A 21,860-nucleotide genomic window follows, 5' to 3' on the forward strand; every position below is an offset into this window, starting at 1 on the left:
ATTTCATTTATAAATATCCAGGACATACATCTTATACTGTTAAGTTCCTGTGATATGGTTCGAAACTTTGCTCAGATTCAGCTGAGACGCATTTCTCAACTATTGTCGCTTGCCAACACTAACACAATTTGAATTTTGAGAAGCGCATTTTGAAATCACAAAGATTGAATATGTAATTTGTTTAAACTCTCGTAAATATGAGCTTAAATTGATAAATTATATTTGAGACTTGAGCCCCGATGTCCCTGTGAAATGAAAACAACTCCAGAGCAATATAAATGTTTACAGTAAGTAACGTCTTTATTGAATTGCATTTTGTGTTTGCTTGTCATTTATTGAAATCAAATCATAATCATAAATGCATAAAACTACAGCTTTATCAAACAAAGAAAAAAAAACCCTCATCGTTTAACTGTTAATCGCACAACAGCAACGGGAACTGTATTTTAAATGTTTTGTGTGATTTAGTTACAAACTTCAAACTACATTTTTGTTTTATTTTTATTTTATTGCATACATATGACTAAATTGTATGCGTATTCATTGGGCCATTAAATATTCGTTATTATTGTTTGAATTATTTGCTTGATTAACGATTTATAAACGACAGTTTTCGACTTATCAACTAGAGACAAATACAAAGGTTATCACTTGAGTATGTCTAACAAGCTACTCGTTTTCTGTTTGTTCTTAACCACTTCCTCTTGCTTTCTACCAACTAAATTCAATTGTATATATATATGTATATATGTATACTAGTATGTACTTCTCTATATGCCTTCAGATGAGTGTGTGCATGTGTGTATGTGTGTGTATATAGGTATATATATGCTTCAGTTTGTATGTATATGTTATGAGCTACAACTAGAGTCGGTTGAGAAATTCAACGATTTGGCAAAACAGTTGCGAACTACCTTTGCACATATATAGACACGCTATATATGCAGGAATTCGATCTGGGGGGGACTCGGGGTGCGGTTTGCATACTTTCCCTAGAAACTTGAGTACTTAGCACATATCTAATACAGTGTTCGCTCGAAAATAGCAACTTTCAGTAAGTTAAATTATTCAGATATTCAAAAGTATCACTTAATTATTAAATTGGAAATTATACAACAATCAATGATTTGATTAACAGAGTATAACGTTCAGAAAATAAAATCTATAGTTTTTGTTTTTTTGTACTTTAAGAGCTATTCAATTTTGAATTTTGGGTAAACAATTGAAAAATGTTGAGAAAACGTTTCTAAATTCTAGCAATCACTGCATATAATACATGGATATTGTGTTGTATGTACGTGTATATAAATAGTTGTAATACTACAAATCTAATGTTTAAAACTATAAGTTTGCTAAGCCACAAATAACTATAAGCTACACAGTAATATCTGACTTATCCCTAAATAGTAGGTAGTATCAAAAATGCATGGCACCCATGGGGAACAGAGTTCGTTGAGCAGACGTTCAAGTTTCGCATGCTTGAACACAACACACTACACACATTTATATGTAATGCATTTATGTGGTGAATTTAACTTAGTGTCTTATATTATAACTAGTACAGACTATGACTACGCCTATTGCCTTAAGCCTAGACTTTGATTTCAATATTTTCATTTCGTTTCATTTCGATTTCGATTTCGATTCGATTTTGTTTTCAATTTCCAATTCTTGGGTGCACTTGCTCCACACTCTGCACTTTTAATACATTTTTCAAATAAAAGGCAACTCATGAACAGTTTTGTTTTTGTTTTCTTGTTTTTAACAACTCCCCTCGCCTAAATCCAGAGTGGCCCAATCGTGTCCACAATGATGTCCAGCACATCCTGGCGCCCCATCTCCTTAAGGGTGAGCAGCAGTGCCATAATACTATTCGCATGCGATATGGAAGTGGAGGAGCTGCTGCTGCTGCTGCCACTGTTGGCGCGACACTCCCACAGATTGAGTATCTGCTCGGTGGGTGATGGCTTTGTGGCAAAGTAGGCAATATACCGATCGGTGCTCAGTTTCTTCGCCAGCAGTCGCCAGTCGCGTTCGTCGGCACGCGGCGGATCTAGAGCGGCGCAAATTAAACGCTTTGTGGCATGTGGCAGCTGCACAAAGTCAAGCACACAACTCTCGTTCACATAGTTGCCCTGGCGATCTATCGATATCGTTGTGTTTGTGGTCGACACCAGCTCCTCATCCTCCTCCAGATGCAGTTGCTGCTGCTGCTGTCCCGGCAAGCTGAACGTATAACAATCCAGCTCATTGTCCTGGCCAAAGTCGACGCAGAGCGCATGCTGCTCCTGCCGCCGCACACTGAACTCACAGTGCAGTATGGAATTGTTGCCCAGTATGTGCTGATAGGGTATTGCATGTTCGTACAGCGTCGCCTCGGCATCCGTGCAGCTGCGCACCCTTATGTTCAAGTTGAGACTGTTGAGCACAAAGCCGAAGACCTGACTCTCGCCGAGATAGCTGCCGCCCAGTTTGCACTCGACGTTGGCACACAAATCGCGACTGTTGGGAAAATCTTTGACCACATAGATGCGCAGGCTGCAGTTGGCGCTGCTCGGCGGCGTATGCTGGCTGAATGCCAGTAACTTCATCTTAATCGCGGGCTGCTGAATGCGTGGCTCGGCGACGACTGCAAAGTGTCCCAGCTGCTCCGTCATGATGTAAACGTGCGTCGGCTCCAGCTGCACAAACATGGGCGTATTGATGGTCTCCTCGCCCACGGAGACGGCACGGCGCCAGCTCACATTGAGCTCATCGTGCTCGCTGTCCGCGTGATAGATGTGCACATGCCACTGCTCCGGCGACAGCAGGCAATGGGGTATCTTCAGTATCACTGGCTTAACGAAGCCATAGTTTCGTGGTGCACAATGCACCACACTGCTGCACAATATGGAGCTCTCCGTGGCGCAGGCAATGCGACTGCACTCGTCGCTCAGCAGCATCAGAGAGACGTGCTTCTTCAGATGCTTCCCAATCGCCAGCTCCGGCACAAAGAGCAACAGCTCACCGTTATACAAACGCAACTGGCCGCCACTGCTGCCCAGCAGCTCATAACTGGTGCTCTTCGAGGCGTTCAGCAAAGAGAGTTTGGCATTCATATCAAACGTTGAATTTGCTGTGTCATAAAAAAGGGTCAATTTGAGAATTAAATACTTTTGATTTCAGCAGTTACTTACAGGTATCGGCTGTGGAGGAATCGCCAGTCTCTGATAGATAATCTGCGCTCAAATCGTCTATGGGATTTGTGTAGCTGCAAAGGAGGGAACTGGTTAGTTGAGTAAGAAATGAACTCTTCTTCAAGCTATCTTAAATTATACATAATCGATCTTAGCTTAGCTTATAATATTTTTAACATTAGTAAGTTGAAGGATCTGATTACTACAACCTTTGCCATTTATCTGTCCAATAGTCAAAATCTTTGTTTATTCTTTTAAAATCGATTAAACCATTTCATAAATATTATAAATGATATCTTTCGCTAAGCTGCTTATAAAATACATTTTATTCTAAAGTCAGATAAAATATAAAAAAATTAAATAAATGTCTACGGTTTTTCTATAATCTTTTCTGAAGAATTCTTAATGCCTTGCCAGTGACCATTTGCTCCATGATCGGACATCTCCCACAGTAAACCCTTGGTTTAAATATGCATATCTTAATATCAGTGCTGTTATTCAAATACATATAATAATCTACTTTGACCACAGAATGCCCACTCATGAATATTATTGGGCGAAATACTTGTGGATGGCATTAAGTACACCCATGCATATATTGAAAAATTCAATGAAATAAATAATATATTTGATATAAACTGCAAGAAGCAGAATTCAATACAAGCCCAACCAATAAACAGTTGCAGCAATAATCCGCTTTGCGAGATTAATGTACGAAATACGAGATTTGGTGAGTTTTCCACTTACTTTGCCGCCAGGTTGGGCACATCGTAGTGATGTTCCGTAACGCCGCCACAGCCGACGCCGACGCCGATGCCGACGATGTGGTCGCCGGGCATGTAACGATGTCCGGGATTGACATAATCGTATCCCAAATTGGCAGCCTCGATGTGCATGCGCATCTCCTTCTTGTCGACAACGCCGGGCATATAATCCGCATCCATAACTGCAAATGGCGGAAGGAAGTGCAAGCACAGATTCAATTGCCGTGAGCCGGACTAGCAAAAGTAGCAGCCGTTGTCGAGGACGACTTACCTGAACGGGCCATGTTGTAGTGGGGATTGGCGCGTATGCCACGTCGGGCACAGCAGATGAGAACAGCGCCGAAGGCAAAGCAAACGGCTGTGAGAAAGGCCAGTCCCAAGTACAGTGTCCAATCGAAGTCTGTGAATGGTGCAAGAAAAAAACGGTTATTGGTTGGTTGGGGGGGATCAAAAGAAGGATAAGTAAAACTGCTGATTTTTTGCTTTTTAATATACACTTTTGGTGCGATGACTCCCCTCCGTCAAGCGATTCAAGCGAATGCTGGCGACTGCCAATCTCAATCTTTGTCTTTTGTATTAAAATGAAAGGCAAGTTCCTACATGTTTCTGCGTAAATCCGCAAACTCCACCCACCCACACACACACACAGAGAGACACACATACGCCAGAGTTGAGTCAACCAAAACCGAACGCGGTCGCATCCTCCTCACATTCTCGCTTCCCAAAAAGTTGCCATCAATCCAAAGCAGCCATGCGTATCCGTATCTACTGCTGCCTGCTGCCTGCTGCCTCTCTGCGGCTGCAGTAGTATATGTCTGTATTTAATGTTTTATGTTTGTATGCTCACTGCTCCGACCCCAGTCCCCAATACCCTGTTTGTTTCCCAGTCCGGCGTCTATTTCGCATTATTGTGCGCTGTCGGGTGCCCGCACATCCCCCCTCCCCGGTTATTCACTGCTCCCCTCCCCCATCACCCTTCGCCTTTCAATCCGAAGCTCAGCGCCATTGTTGCGCTGCTTGTTTCCGTTGCTGTGATTGTTGTCGTCATTGTTGGTGGCGCTGGCGGTGACTGGTTGGCGCTGTGCCGGGCAAAAAAGGAATCGCTGCAGCGCAAGGAATTACTCTGTGTATATGTATATATTATGATTATTACACACACACACACACTTATACAGGGAGCGAGAGAGAGAGAGAGGGAGACATACAGCGAACGCATTGCACAATGTATGAAATGAGCAATTATATTCGCTGTAAATCAGCGACAGCGCTGCTCCAACATCGGAAGCATCCTTCGCTGTGGCTACCCCTCCTCCGCCTCCTGCTTCTCATCCTCATCCCTCGTCGTTCCTCAACCAAACTTTAGACTTTTTCTTGCGCTTTCGTTTTCCATTCGGCTTTTTATTTTTTTCCTATTCATATTTTTTATACTTTTGCTATGTGCATTTTGCATGCTGATTTTTTAGACTCCTGCCTGGGACATCAAAAGCGTATTTGTCATGCTAAGAGATTAGATGGGGGGTGGTGATGGGGGTATTTTCAGTACTTTCAGCCGCCCGTCGCCACAATGGCCACATAATAAAGCCTCCGGATTCAACATCAACTGTTGCAGTACCCCCAGGGATATTAGCCCTGGGGCAGCTGGAGCTCAGTGCCACAGCAAATGTAATAAAATGGAAAATAAGCCAAAGGCTCAAGTCAAAACCAACAAAGTGTCACTCTTCATTCATTGCAGAAAACTTTTCAACAGCAATCAAATAACAGTAGCTGAGTAACAACAGCAACAACAACAATAGCAGCAATAACAGCAGCAAAAAAGAAGTCCGAAAATGTAACAAAAATTATGTGTTGAATGATTGAGGAACTTGCCCACTGCTGATCCTTTCAATTACACACTGTGACAGTCATATAATTGATCCCAATGGACCACAGTGGCTACTTCTCCCCCCTCCACCAACAATCCGAAACTATATTTGAGTTGGGTTCAAATCGCAAATCGCACACGCTTCCCAATCGAACCCCAAACATCAACGACAAAGCCACGTAAAAACCTGCAAAGTGGTTGGCTTGGGTTCGATTGGAGTTCGTGGAAGGGGACTCTACTGTTGAATGATATTATCCTGTCGTCGTCTTTGCCTGCATGCCTAATTATCTGGCAAAGAACATAAACATAGGGCGCCATTCTTAAAACCCCAACGCATTTGGGATGCGATTGATTTGCGACCCTTTTCCTCGCAAATGGTTAACGCTGTGGGATTTGTATTGCAAACAAGTGCAGATGAAATGGAGTGGCCTTTTCTAGTGCTGGGTGGTTGATTTATTTTACCATTTTATTCTATAAGTGGGATGTGGGGGGAGGGGGGAGGAGAGGGGCAGTGGGTTGGGACATGCACAAACAAAATGCACTTGGTTAATTTCCCATTGTGACAATCAGCGTTGAGTGCTCTGCTTTTGTGTGGTGGCCTGTTCTCTACTCTGGCCTGTGTCTGGATTGTGTCTGTTGTGCCCACTGTGATTGTTATTGTTGTCTAACTGTCTACTTTGTTGCCGACTGTCAGAACGACTGAATGACTGGCTGACTGGCTCACTTGCTTGGCTGCCTGACTGCCTGGCTGCCTGTTTTTGTCATAAGCACACTTACCATCCTTGCCAATCTGGCATTGCTCTCCACGGCATTCGGCCGTTTGTATATCTTTTCCGGCACACAATGATTTGCCATATCCTGAGCCGTCAGAGTCACCGTTGTTGTTATTGTTGCTGCTAGTAATGCTGCCGGCGCCATCGTTGCCTCCAATGCTGCTGAGTGCCGCGGCGCCACCCACACCGCCCGGCAGCAGCTCGCCGGCTTCATCTGCCACGTCGGCAACAGAGGCGTGCGTCAGGCATTTTCTGCGACGCACTTGTATGCATTCCGCGGAACAGATGCTCCATTCGCTCCAAGCCGACCAGCGAGCAACTATGCGACGAGTGTGTGAAAGAAAGGGAAGCAGTTTAGAAATCAAAAGTCATATTAACATGATTTAGCACACATTCCCGACAGCCCCATGCCCAAGTGCCATTTATCAAAAAAAAAAGGCGCCGAACGTGGGATACGGATACGGATACAGATACAGATCCATAGAGGATATGCGAGTACGCAGCAACCATAGATGGATGGTGCATGTATCTGATAGGGGATTTGGCTCTTGATGGGCTCCCATTACATTTTATAGCAATGCCTTGGCTAATAGATGCGTCGCAATTATGCCACCTTTTGAACTAAATGCAGCGATAGAATTTATGAGCCAGCCCAGCGCCCAGTTCTCCACTTTAAATGCTCCGCCAACCCAGGGGAGCAGTTGAAAAATGTTCTCAGCATATTTAATAGCAGATACACTAAGTCACCCAATCCCCTTACTCCACACCACTCTTGCACTCCCTGCCCCTGCCTGGCATTTGCAGTGTCTCACATTTTGTGTGTGAGTAAAAGTGATTGTCATTTTAATGCTTTTCTATTTTCGCATTTGCTCCGTTTATTTCAATTTTTTTCCTTAGACCCGCTTTTGTTTGTTGGGGAGCGCAAAAGTCCGAAAACTAAACAAAAAGCGCAAAATGTGAGTATTGTAGTCGTCGTTGTAGTAAGATGTATGCCTATGCCAAACTTATATATACATATATATATATATTTATACATATATCGGCATTCGCCACTTCCTGTGCCCGAAAAACCACCCTCGTCAAAGACGACAACAACGACAACAACTGCGAAGTTGTCGTCCCCATCATCACTTTGCCTAGGCAAGCATTTAGTTATGTGTGTGGGTGTGTGTGTGTGTGAGTGTGTAATTGTGTGTGTGTGTGTGTGTTACACCCACTCCAGCAAACGCATCCTGCTGCTTCCTGCTGTTGCCTGCTTCAAGGGTCGACGCCAGACTGTTGCATGAATCAGACAGCGTAAATCGTGGTAAGTGATTTTTAAGTTGCTGTCCAACGTTCAGCGTCAACAATGACGTCACTATTTTTGGGGGTACAAAACCAAAGTAAGTCACTCAGTTAGCCCCAGCAACAAATCAGCAACAGATACAGCTTTACTGCCTTTGCAGCTTGTAAAATGAATGAATGAGTGAATGAATGACTCTCTCCACGGTTCGTTGGCGTTTTGTATACGGATATGGATGATGATGCTGATGCTGATGCCGATGCTAAAGCTGTTACGGCCTTCGGCTCAGTTTAACACAATTGTTTATTGAATTGTAAAGCGCAACCCCCTCCACAAACTTCCGTACCCCAATTCACAACTAACAATTTTGCCTGGCTTGGCCCGTTAAGCATTCAACTTTAACGGCTCTCGCAGACAATGTCATATTGAACGGTGCGAAGCCGGCCCAACCCACCCCCTCCTCTATATACTATACCCCACTGGGCAGCCCTTTTGCTGAATGAGATGCACATTGTCAGGCTTTCGTGTTCAACTTACTGCGCTTACTCGACGAAATGTCAAATCCATCAGCGCTCACAATTTGAGTGTCCTCTGTTGTTGTTGTTGTCGTTGTCAGCGTCAGCGTAATCACAGGCGTTGGCAGGCGTCGTGGGCGTGGCAACCAAACGGTAAGCAGCAGCAGCAGATGAAGCGCCATAAGGTTGACACGATTCCATGGGGATGAAAAAGTCAGAAGTTGAAGAAGATGGAACCGACAAAAAAAAAAGAGAAGCAGAAAAAACGAAACCGAAGCGAAATTTAAAATTAATTTTATGACACACTTTTCATAGAAAAAGACCACCAATCCCCCAACCACCACCCACTTGAAGTGTATTGCTATTGCTTCTTCAACAGCAGCAGCATCAGCAGCAGCAGCAGCAGCCAGCCCAACCCCCTTGCCACCTCCATTGTACTGCGCTCCATTTGCCCCGCTTGTCTGTCAACAATTGCTCATTGCTGTGCCCGCTGCGAGCCTGCCAGAGCATATCTGCCTGTGACTGTGCGTGTGTGCGTGTGTGTGTGTGTGTGAGCACTACAATACAATGTGCAATACAATAAATTTACATGAATAAAAGTGAAGAGTCTCAAACACATGCCGCCCGTGCGTCTGTCACAAAAAAAAAAATAATAATAATAATACGAGAAGAGAAGAGAACGCCGCCCCCAACTCGCTTGCTCTTGCATCCCGAAAAACCCAAACCGAATCCCGTTGTGCAACATACCACGCACCCCACCACTGCCCCACCCAACGGCAATGCTTGTGCCCTTACCATGCGCCCCGTCAATGCCTTTGTCACCATTTAGTCAGTCAGTGCTTGTGACTGTGACTGTGACTGGTATGCCGCCAGCAGCCGCCCCCGGGTACGTCCACGTCCACGTCCAATCTATCCATCTATTTAGGTGTATGTACGGATACTTATATCTGTGCATGTGGAGATATCTGTCGTCATTTGAAAAGGCAGCACCAGCAGCAGCTACTCCGTGCCACAGCAGCAGCCGCAGTCGAATGCGTGTTTAAAATGAAATACTCAGCGCTCACTCAAAAATTTATTGGACTATAGTCCTAGAATGGGTATTACGACTAGAGTATCGGCTTTGACAATGCTATTTTGTATTTTATAGCACTGGCTACGTATCATTTGTATGCAACTTTTATACTTTGATCTTGATGTGACCTTTCGCTTAAGAAATACCCAACAACTTTCGTTACAAATTCCCGTACATTTTCTCAAGCAAATCGATTACAAGAACTTTAAAAATAATTTTCAAATTAATACAATCCTTTTCCGGTTTCTCGCCTAATCTTTTATGTTAATCGATATCAGATACTTAACAAAGAAAATCTTGTATTCCCCTAAATACTATGCCCATCATTTGAATATCCCTCGAATTTAATGTCCTACATCCCAAATCTCAGCTAAGAAATATCAATCTTTTTTTTTATTGGTTTCTAAGCAAAGGAAAGTGTATTTAATGCTCATCTTGTGGACTTGTCACTTTTCCAACTTTTGTTGTTTCTTTTTTTGGAACGCCCCTTGAACTTTTGCGTGGCAGTGCTTTGTGTTAAACTCCCTGCTTGCTGCTTGCTGCTTGCTGGCTCTGCCTTCCCTCGTTGCCTGGTGTGAAAAATGTGCGTCGTTGGCGACGAAACAGGGAACGTTCGTTATTTGAGGTGGATTGCTGAAGGGGAGTCAAAGAGACGCAGGTGGCAGTGGGGCCACAGGCTGTGCAGATGCCATTTAAATTGACAATTTTGTTGTTGGCACTTCAATTACGGTAACACTTTAAAAGTTTACTAAAAGTTTACGCCCAAAACACCGACGATGACGCCCACAAATTTGTGGGTAACCAGAGGAAACGCTTTGCATACCTGGACATGCGGCACAGTCGGCGGACTTCTGTATCTGGGGGCCCGCACATTGGCCACCTCCGTTCAAGGGCATTGGATTGGTGCAGGTGCGCGTTCGCTTGCGGCCCTGACTCGGTTTCCCACTGCACTTGCACTCGCGCCATGGGCTCCAGGCGCTCCAGCCCCCATTAACTGTTGGTTGGAAAGAGAAAGTGGATAAATACGCATACATTCATTACATATGTGTGCAGACCGCAAAATACTGACCATAGACAATGAGCACGGCCGAATCGGAGACGCGCTTGCCGGCAATATTCTCGGCGCTGCAGCTGTAGTTGGCCATGTGTTGCAGTGCCACCTGGCGGAAGGTGAGACTGCTGCCGGCCACATTGATGGCCGGCTCACTGTCGGCGCTTATGACCACATTGTTCTTATGCCAGCTGAGCTTCGGTTCCGGAAAGCCGCCAGGCGGCTCGCAATGCAGTTCCGCACGGCTGCCCAGCTCGAGGCGCAGCGATGTGGGCGACTGACCAAAAGACTTGCGAATATCTACGGAGGGAAGCGTACACAGAAACCAAAAATTGTTATTTCAGTTAAGGCAATTACAATTTTTTCAGTTCATTTAAAAAAAGTATAAAAATATCATGAAAATCTTTAATCTGTGTTCGACAGATACGCAAGGAAAATCAATCAAAAAGTGTTCAGGTAAAAATCTACTCAATTTTTTAACGAAATCTGGTCTTTGTGTGTTGAACACTCGACATTTGATTAAATAAGAAATCGAATAATGTACGTAACCAACCATAAATAGATTCTGTAATGTTATGGCTTAAAAGTGATGTAAGTCAAGGGTATCGAAATTTAATTTACAAGCATGTAAAGCACGTATGAATATTTAAATTTACCATATAATTTTGACAACAAACATTTCAACAAAGTTAAAATTATATAGTAATTGTTTACAGTGAAGGGTTATGGGTAGGGGTTGGGGGTTAGGGGTTAGTTTTAGCACATGTCGCAGCTGTTGCAAACTGAGGTAGAAGAAGTGTACCCCTACTTTGCTATACTCACATGCAATATGCACCGTGGCCGCTTGACTCTTGACAACACCACGCGACGACCAGGCCTGGCACTCGCACTTGAATGGACCCTTGCCAAAGTATTCGTCGACAAGATCGCGATGTATGGTGGCAGTCACCTCCTCCATGTGGACGCCCGTGTGCGGATCCACGTGCTTGTCGTGCGTCGACGGCGGCGGCTGGGAACTGCCACTGCATTTAAAGTGCAGCTGGAGCGCATGCGACGCCTTACACTTGAGCACCGCCGGTCGATTTTTGACCACAAACACGCTCTCTGGCTCGCTGAGGAATATTGGCAGCGTGTTGCTGGCCTCTGCTGGCGTCAGTTTGCCACCGTTGAACTCCTCCAGCAGGGTGCCCGCCGCAGAGCCGCCCAAAACTGAAACTGTTGCGCCTGCTGCTGCTGCTGCTGCTAAGATTTTGCTATCCTCGTTGCTGTTGAGCGTTGATTCGATGTTGATTCTGTGCGGTGATGTTTCCTCGGTAACCGGCGTATCGATGATGTCCACATCCTCAACGGAGGCGGACATGCTGCCATAATCGCTGCTCAGCGATAGCTCCCGGCAGCCGACTAATGTAAGCCATATTAGCTGTAGGCTGACTAAAACTACAATCACATTTCCGGCTTTATTAAACAGCAAACACAATGACGACGTCATGCTTCCACTCCACTCTCCACTTCCACTCCTCTCCTCGCCGGCTCTTCGTTCGTTGCTCTTGTCTTGGCTCGTCGTTAATAATTCGTTGTCAGTTTTTATCAGTGAAATGCACGTCGCTGTTCTTCTTGTTGTTGTTACTAATTTTGTTGGTGTTTTTGGTGTTGTTGCTGTTGCTGTTGCTGTCTTGTCCTGCGTGCAGCGTTTCCTGTACGCCAACAAGTGCACCTGCTGCTGCCTATTTTGTTGTTGTTGCTGCTGCAGTGGTATGCTACTAGCAATAGTTGCAGTTGGATTACGTTGATGTCGCCACAGCGATCTGGAAAGTCAGATAAGAAATACATTTAAATGGCTTTTGCTCGTACTTCACTTGCATTCCATACTCATATGTCAGATCGCCCAACTAACTACAAGTGTATGCAATTTGCCCACTTGACAATCATCAAATACCGCAGCAGTTTGTCAAAGCCACTGAAAGTGTCCATGAATGGACTTAAGTGTTCATATCTTCAATGCAATGCACACTCGCACACACACACACACATATATATATATATATATATATAAGAGCACGTACAGCAGCGCATTAATAATCATTATGCCTAGGGTTTAATTTGTTACAGTCAATTCGACTGGCTAATCACCTACAAGTGAGACAGGAAACTGTAGAAGCGGAAATTGTGATTTATGATATTGGTAATATGAATTGACATCTCTTAGAATGAATTTATTTCCTATTATATTATATCGGCAGACATCCTTAGCCTTCCAGTTATAATATTTAATACTGTAAGAACACTTGAGCTTAACGCATTGACAGGTAAAAATTAAGATTGGGGTTTTCCCTCAAAGTTCAGGCAACAATAAGTACTTTTTTAAAGAATGTATAACCACTTTGAATATTTAAACAGCACTGCTTCAAAATTCAAATATTAAGTAATGTGGAGCAACATAAATATAAATATCATGTTACATAATAAAAATAAATATCATCCTTCCCCTTGCCTACTTATTATGATATTACACTTCAATAAACCTGCGTTCAACGAGTGCCTGTACATCCTGCAACTGCTGCATCGATTTCCTATTGATGAAGTCAAGTTTGTCATCATCAATCAGCCTTTAGTGTATGGTAAGCGATATGCCCCATGTCTAAAGCCAAGGTGTATGGACAGTCAACGCACCACTCTACACAGACACACACAACCACAACCACACACACACACACACATTGAGGGAGACAATTGTCCGCAAGTAACGAAAATTGTCGTATTTGTTATGCAAGTCATGTGTCAAGTTCTACGAATCGCTGGTACCAAATCGAAATATTAATAACAGCTATGTATACATATGCTTATAGCCATGCCCAATGACTGCTCCGATAGATAGGCAGGCCGCAAGGCAGCCAGCAAGACCCATTCAGGACGTGCTGTGTGGGAACGCAGCCTTTTGTCTTTTGTCTTCTGTGAAATGTTATTATGTACTAGTTGTTCAGTAGTTGGCCATAGCATTAAAATACCTCAAAGTCCCCCAACACAGCAGTCTTGCAAGCCTATCAGGCACGCCAGCTTGTTGGAGTTTATGTGTTTGCCTTTGTAATTATGTATTAATCATGCATAAGTTTAAACCTCAACCCACTCCATAGTCGAAGCGACTTTATTTCCCCTTTTTTTATTTCTTTCGTTATTTTCTTCTTTTTTTTTAATGACTACAAAGCGATGCGCTGTGCATATAGTAAAAGTCGATATGTAAATGTTGCGGAAATGCAGCCTGATGTGAAATGTGATTATGATTAGAGGCCAAAAGGCATTCGTGGGACACGCGCAGCGCACAGTAGTCATAAAATATCGGGTAATAAGAAATTAAATGCATTTAATACATATTGATAGGCGTCTCCCAACTGCCTTTTTAGCGTCATTTTCCTCTGGCTCGTCATCATCGTCACGAGCGTCATTTCTTTTGGTTTAAGCGCCCTTTATGCGTAATTCAATTGGATTTACAGGGTGCTTGTGGACACTTGAGTGTCTGTCAATATTCTCGGCAGTTTCTCTGTATTTCAGTGTGTGTGTGTGTGTGTGTGTATCTCATATAGCAGACCACATTATAATAGTATTCCCTATGGCACTCTCATACAGACACACACTTTTGTTGTTTGTGTGCATTCAATTATAGCCGAAAATTGAAGTTGGTTTTGTTTTCGATTTGGCTAGACTCATGTTTGATGAGAGCCAAATCCCCGCCATAGATATATGTACATATACTATACGATATTTGCTAGGCTGCTTAACAAAATTAGATTTTTGCCGTACAGAAATCGATACGTAAACAAAAAGCAAATCTGTGCACTTCATACAAGCGTTACAGATTATTACTTATCTGCCGGTAATGATTGATGGAAACTCAAGTGAATTGTGCAAATGTGGCAAAAGTTATTATTGCAACTTCCTGAAGCAAATTTGCGGGTAAATTTACGAGCATAATTATCTGGCATCAGTGGCCATTAAAATTGTCGGCAACCTGCATGCTGCTAAAGATTAATCAAAATGTGCCACATGAAATCGTTAAATTTCAGAATCACAGCTCCACCGCTCCAACATACGCACACACACACACACACACACACACACACACACACACACTCACACACTGAGAATGTCATCGCCTTATCAGCCAGACATTTGATGTACTCTGCTGGAATGCTGCATGTTTGCACATTTTAATACCCTGTAATTTTTGTAAACGACTGAGAAGGTTGGCATTCAATTGGAAAAAAATATGTAACAGCCAGCAGCAGATATATATAATTATTCCAAAATATTCTCATTAAAAATGAACTATCGGATCAGTCAAGCCTGGCATCTAGCTACGAATACTAAAGTTCAACTGCAGATTAATGTATTCCATATTTGACAACAAGTTCATTTCACACGGCTTAAAACTCTGCCTCTGCTGAAGCACGTTGGATCTGAATACGGGATATTTTAGAATCAATCACTCGCATCGACAGCATTTCCACTTGTTTAAATAGATTTTTAATGAAGTGAAGTAGGCCAAATGGATTGTGTACATCGCTTATCAGCGGCATTTCATTGTGTGCACTTTATAATCGAATGGATTTTATTTATTGGAACCGCAAAGACATAAAAGAAAAGGAGAAAAAAGAGAAAACAGAACCAAAGCAATAAGCGAACTTTGCATTGATTTTGGCACGCAAGCGAAAGAGGGGCCATCAGAGAGACAGACAGCCAGACAGACAGATTGACTAAGTGACTGACTGGCTGACTGACTGGCTGACTGACAGACAGGCGCTTTAGATTTATTGCCAGATACGAGAGATTGCGTGTGCATATAATCATCTTATATGAATGTGCCACATGTATGTAGTGCGAGGGGGAAGGGGGAGAGAATTGTGCAGCAGCAGTTCCGCCTGATCTTTTGATGATTTCCCAACTTTTTGGCGGAGGAGTAAGTCGTAAGTCGCAAGTCGTAAGTTGCAAGCATTTTGCTGCGGCACTTGCTGCCGTCATGCTTCAATGAATGAAAGATTGCGTGGGATAATCGGCGTCGAATTCAATTTAATTTCACAACTATTGCGGCTGCCACGAAGCCCTTCCTGACTGCGTGTGTGTGTGCGTGTTTGTGTGTGTGTGTGTGTGTGTGCCACAATAAAAAGAACTTTTCAAACTTCCCCCATCCATAATGAATGGTAGGGACTAAGGGGCCACGACACAGGGAGGGTCGCAGCGGCAGACAATGCGCGTAGTACAAGGCAGAAAACAAGTGAGCATTCTATAAAATAATTGATGACTGACTGACTCAGTCGTTGAGTCTTGCGTTGCCAGCAATAATTTTTATGCCTCTGGAGCACTCGAAATACACACACGCACACTCATACACACTCGCACACACTCGCACACACTACACTAAAATCAAATGCCACTCGAAATGCGCGACTTGCCTGAAGATGGAAGCAGCTAGCTGGTAGCTGAAAGCTGAAAGCTGAAGTGTATCTGGCAGATGCTGCTGCTTCAATTGCGTGTGACTTTTGTGTGCTCTCTCTGTATGTGTGAGTGAGTGAGTCTGAGTATGTGTGTGAGTGTTGTGTGTGTGTGTATTGAAGTATGTGTAGTTATGTTGTACAATCTCTGAACATCTGTAGCACAAATGAAATCTTCAGAACTCAAGGGACTGTGCTGCTTCTACTGCTTCTGCTCCATCACTGTGCTGGTTACTGTGGCAATCGCTGCCGCATGTGGATTTCACATGTTGCGCATTTTGCCCACACACACATACAGCACATACACCATACACCATACACCATAACACAACACATACACATATTGTGCACTGCTGAGCTTCTCTATGTATTATAAAGCCGAGCTATTGTGAGCTCGTTCTGCGCTTGCCTTTTAATTTCCTTCTTCTTCATGTTTTTTTTTTGGTCTTGTAATCAAACAATTAAAGATGATTTTAATTAATCTATTTATAAGCGGAGACGTGCACGTTTCGGCTGGCAAAACCCTCCCCAACAGTTGTCGCAACGCCTTCATAACTGCTCAAAAATTTATTTGACTCATGGATGGAGGGGGTTGGCTCTCGGGAGGCGGAGGTGGACGTGGAGGTGGAGGACTCGAAAACTCGAGCATTCGCTGCGTGAAGAGATAGAGGCATTAGACATGACGACAACAACAGCAAACATCTTTAAATTAATTAAGCGTAATTGTTGTTGAATTAGAAACAAAAGTTTCAGCCATGAATTATGGACCCCGTATCTGAGAGACACACATTTAGATACATATGTAGTTACATGTTATTGCAGATAAAACACAATAGATTAGATGGCGGCAAGGCTGTCTCCGCCGGCCATATGCATGCAATAAGCAAATTATTTATTATGCCACATCAGTTAAATAAGTGGCACAAACTCAGCAAGCCGAACAAATGAACAGCTGAACAGCAACTCAACAACCGAACAACTCAGCAACTCAGCAACTGCACAACTGACGACTCTTATCATTTGTATCTCATTAGAAAAGTTTCAATCTAGCTCAAAGTTGCTGCTACTTCTGCCGATGCTGACCAGCAGGCATTTTAACATTAGTTGTTGTGGTTTGGGGTGTGCTTGGAGTGTTGGTCGAGGAGGAGGAGGAGGAGGAGGAGAAGGAGAGTGAGGAGGAGAGCGAAACTTATTTGCCACACACTTGGGCCACAGCTAATTTATGATGCCCAACGACAAACAAATCGATGGCAACCAACTGATGACGATTTCACTTAAGGCCAAGCCACATATTTTGGCTTTAGCTTTACACTACGCTACAACTAATTGAGACGTAAGCAGAAAAAATTCAGAAATCTATTGGAAATATGATCCAGATTGACTACGGTTAGAAATATTATCCAGATTACAAAAAGAATAAGTAATTATAAATATAATGATGCATAAGCCAAAAAATATTATGTTTAAGTCTAAAGAGTTAAGTTAAAAGTTATTTTCAGCAAATTGAAATTGAGTAAAACAGTCCTTTTTGGTCATTGACTAGTATTATACATGACATCAATAATACAAGATCCTAATTTAGAGAAAGGGAAACAAGCATCTCAACTGGACTGCTACCAATGTGCAAAAGTGTAGAAAAACCTAAAGTATAACAGTGTGAGTCGATACTTTAGCAATAAATTTCAAACAAAAATTGGGTCAATATTTCCCAAATAAAAATAACCGGAAAATAGATTTAGACTTACTAAAACAGGAATTTCAAGCATGCAATTAAAACGAAAGGGAAAAATAGATGAATGTATAAACTCAAAAACAAATTTAAACTTGAATTCAGAAGAAATACATTTTTATGAAACCACGTTGGGATCTTTTCTGTTCTCAATTAGAATTCTAACGAGGTATATTGTCGGCATTCTATATTGCTCTATCTTCAGTATTTAAACTCGTAGAGATAGTATTTCCGCATTAAGTGGTTTTTTTTTTCACCGTGTAACTCAAAAAGATAACTTTCTACCCTTAATACGCTTAACTTTAGATAATGCTTAGGTACCTCAACAAATTTATCAACGTTGCATGCTAATGCCCTTTGTATGATTGTTATACCAGATACATTTTGTGTAGCCGGACACAGAGCCGTAAGCGAAGCCAACAATTTATGGTAGGTTTTTTCGTTTTCATTCATTCTGTGGGCTATCAGCTACCTACTTTCGGCTTTCAACGAGACAAAAGCAAGTTACCGTCTCGCATCTATTTCTCTGTGTCGATCTGCTGTTATTCGTATCAATGATCGACATCTAATCCAATGTTAAGTCGTAGCCCATGAACCCGAATGCCCAAATGCCCAAATGCCCCTGCACTCTTGTTGTAGGTAGCAGCTCTCCCGAAAGAGAGATGGCTTCGTTTGTGTCTTAAATTCGTCGGCTTCGGATGTAACATGCATTCTTGTTCTTGTGTTCTTTTGGGGCTGTGCTCGAATGACAATTAATCACCGCAGGAGTCAAAGATGTTCGATGGTTCATGTTCGCTCCCATTGCCGTTCCCTATCCTGTAGTTGACTACCACGGCGACGACGACGACAATGTTCCCATGCCAATAGACGCTGGCTTGTCCTTAAACCAAACCCTTGTTTGCCAAGCTAGAAACACAGCGCCGTTGAACAACAGCTGTAAACTGTAGGTCGCTCAAATTGAACAGGAATACAACCCCTAAAATTATGACTAGCTGCCTGCTCCTCGAGTATCATATGCGTTACGTGTGTGTATCGAGTTGTGCGAGTGTGTTTGAGTGTGTGACCGTGTGACTTGGAAAGGGTAACAGCTCGCGTAAATTGTTAAAAAAGCCAAATACCAAATATTAAAGTGTGAGTCGCGTTCAAATCATTACGATTGCATTTGTCAAGGCCTGAGAATTATTTTGAATGTCGCTGCTGGTTTTGTCACACTGCCTGTCTGTCTGACTGTCTGTCAGTCTGTCAGGCTGTCTGCCAGTCAGTCAGTCGGACAGCCAGCCAGTTTTGAAAGGGCATCATTATATGCCAATTGGCGATTGTTTGTTACCCACTCGTTAGCGACTCGTTACATACGAGGGCGGCCATATTAGTACCCGCTTTTCAGCTCAATATCCCAGGATATTACCCAATTGCAATTACTCAAAATTGGTTCAACAATTGCTGAGGGATTTCAAACTTGATTTGATTTGAGATATCTTTTGTATATGCATTTAAAAATAAACATTCAAGTGGAACAATTTATTCAAATCTAATCGATTATTGGATTATATAATCAGCAACTATTATCTCTTCATATAAATTATATGCTTTAAAATAAATGCATTACTAGAAATATGTTAACATTGGCAATTTTCTTATTTCTGTTTGAGGAATGACAAAATGTCTCTCTGAATTTTTATTTAAAATGTTCGCTTGAGAAAATCGAATTTTTATTTGTAGACAGTCATCAAGCAATTTGAACATTTTTCTAAAGACTTTATTTGCGCATACTCGAAAACTCCATTAATCAAACACATATTTTGTATTCAAATGTCAAGCGGTAAATAATTTGTATCCCACAGACTTTTGATGTCTCGTTCTTATTCATTTTATGGTCGCAGCTTTATGGCCACCTTATTTGGCCCCAGGTTGAAGGTGATTCATAAAGAACTTTTGGATCTATGGCATATCTATAAAGGTAGCTAATAGATTTCCTGACACATTACCAATGTCAATTTTCCCATGCCTCTATTTGACGAGCTGCCCTCGCGTTTGGGGGTTGGTTACGAGCATAATTGCAATACGCATTTGAATTTGAATAACGGTTACATGCCCAAATTATAACAATAATTGCATGAGCGTTGCCAGCGTTTGTGGCATGTAGCATCGAGTAAAACCAAGTTGTTTTTTGTTGCATCTTTTATCAATGCATTAAGTGCCGCCGCACTCATTATGAGGGCTTCCCCACCCCGCCGCCGCACTACCCTACTACATTGTAGCCGTCGAGTCGTGTCGCGCTGACAAGAAAAACAAAAATATACAAATACACATGCAGCAACAGAAATCATAAAATAATACAAAAAATAAAACAAAAAATAAATAAAAATGAAAATGAAAATGAAAATACACGACGCCGTTCAAAAGGGCACGCTTTCCATAATAAACATTAGCGGGGCGACAGAGCGACAGTCTGTCGAGTCACTCAAATCGAGTCGCTCGCTGGCGATCTAAGCGACCCGTGCGCCCCTCCCCCTATCTGCCCCCGCTTCGTTCTCTCTCTCTCTCTCCCTCTGTCCCTCTGTCCCTGCCTCAGAGTTCTCATGGTTCGCTGGCGTCCGTTCTGCAGTTTGTTTGTTTGTTTGTGAATTGGTCGTCTTTAGTTACACTTGAATACGTTTTCTGTTTTGTGTGTCCGACTCGCATATGTATATGTGTGTGTGTGGTTTCTGCCAGTTGCCCACCACTCACACCACAATGCACCGGTCTGCACTGCACTTCACCTACTTCGCTTGCACTTTAGCGAGCGCTTAAAAATAGAATTGCATACTTAGCGGCGCAGGAAGCGGTCGCTGTCAACATGCTCGTTTGTATGTATGAACGGAACCCCAACTCCTACTTCGCCTTTTTGTCTTGGCCGCAAAGCTGTCCAAGCACAGGCTTGGTCCCTTATTACAGTGGTCCCTCAAAAAAAAGAAGTTGTCTACAAATGAAGATCTTATTTTTTCGTTTTCTGTGTTTCAAAACATTTCAATATTTTTAGTAGCAATTATTATGGCTTTTAATCAAAATAGATCCAATCTTAATATATTTTTATAAAGATATTTTAAGAGTTCCATCACAATATCAAGTTATAATCATAATTTAACATTTATTTATAGTACATTTTTAGACTTAAATTAATAAGTTGTTATTTATTTTTTCAATGTTTTATGAACACAATAACGAAAATTAAATTTATATATTAATTATTTCATAGATATGTGTTTATATTTATACCAAAGTTCTCTAATTATCGAGGGATTACTGTATAGCTAAGCATGGCAGCTACTTACCCGTTGTTGTTATTGTTGTTGTTGTTGTCGCTATTTGTTGTCTGCTGCAGTGCGACAGCGTTGGGCGAAGACAGAGCAGCGCCTTCTTATGAGTAAACATGTATCCAGTTACAAAAATTGTATGCAAGTGCCGTTCTGCGTATCCTTTTTAAGCCTGCCTGAATGGCCCCTCTCTCTGTCTCTCTCTCTGTCTATCTCTCTCTCTCTCTTTCTCTCTATCTGGATGTATGTGCGTGTGTGTGTGCTTAGGACATCTGTAACCTTATCGCTTATACACTTTAGTCTCAGTTTTTTTTTGTTGTTTGCACTGCGTACTCCGTATCCTGCTTGTCAATATTTCATAGTTGCTGCCAGCTGTACGTATGCATGTATGTGTGTGTGTCTGCATTTATAGTGCATACAAATACATATACATATTTATCTATATACATATTATTCATTAAATTGAACACTTCACATAATGTTGCCTGTGGTGCCGCAGCACACACACACCGTTTCAAATATCCTGCTGGTGCTCTCACAATATCAACATCATAACAAAAACATCATCATCATCATCAACTCAGCATTGCGGCATTGTTATTATTATTGTTATTGTTGTTCGTTGCTGTCGGCAGCATGCACGCACAAATCACACAGACACAGACACACACATACGCAAATATAAGTATATGGATATGCACAAGCAGAGGCACTCTAATCTGTCAAATTTTACGTTGCGTTTCCCGCATAAAAACTTCGATCTCGTGCTTCGATCTTCGTTATATTTCGGTATTTCACTTTGGCGCGCTTCGTGCGTTGCCCGACAAAGCGCGATACGTGCGAGCGCGTTGACGTTACGAA

The 21,860-nt window shown here is 42.5% G+C and overlaps 1 protein-coding gene across 1 annotated transcript; it reads right to left on the reverse strand.

The window, feature by feature from the left end:
• Positions 1 to 1,188: 1,188 nt before the first annotated feature.
• Positions 1,189 to 21,100, reverse strand: LOC6559827 (netrin receptor unc-5). Its single transcript, XM_001986573.3, has 10 exons — positions 21,018 to 21,100; positions 11,317 to 12,299; positions 10,513 to 10,794; positions 10,267 to 10,437; positions 8,394 to 8,447; positions 6,579 to 6,893; positions 4,212 to 4,340; positions 3,924 to 4,122; positions 3,177 to 3,250; positions 1,189 to 3,115 (listed from the first exon to the last, which is right to left on the reverse strand). The coding sequence occupies exons 2-10, from the start codon at positions 11,981 to 11,983 to the stop codon at positions 1,779 to 1,781; spliced, it is 3,228 nt and encodes a 1,075-aa protein (XP_001986609.1). The 5' UTR covers positions 11,984 to 12,299; positions 21,018 to 21,100; the 3' UTR covers positions 1,189 to 1,778.
• Positions 21,101 to 21,860: the final 760 nt, after the last annotated feature.

This window comes from Drosophila grimshawi, unplaced genomic scaffold (genome assembly GCF_018153295.1).
Source record: "Drosophila grimshawi isolate 15287-2541.00 unplaced genomic scaffold, ASM1815329v1 contig_1367, whole genome shotgun sequence".
Lineage (NCBI taxonomy): Eukaryota > Metazoa > Arthropoda > Insecta > Diptera > Drosophilidae > Drosophila > Drosophila grimshawi.

Excerpts from the sequence above, each read along its gene's own strand:
- LOC6559827 (XM_001986573.3), bottom strand. The coding sequence starts at position 11,983 with ATGACGTCGTCATTGTGTTTGCTGTTTAATAAAGCCGGAAATGTGATT. Across the intron at positions 8,448-10,266 it reads CGACTGTGCCGCATGTCCAG|AGGACACTCAAATTGTGAGC; the intron begins GTATGCAAAGCG and ends CAACAACAACAG. Across the intron at positions 3,116-3,176 it reads TTCCTCCACAGCCGATACCT|CAAATTCAACGTTTGATATG; the intron begins GTAAGTAACTGC and ends TTTATGACACAG.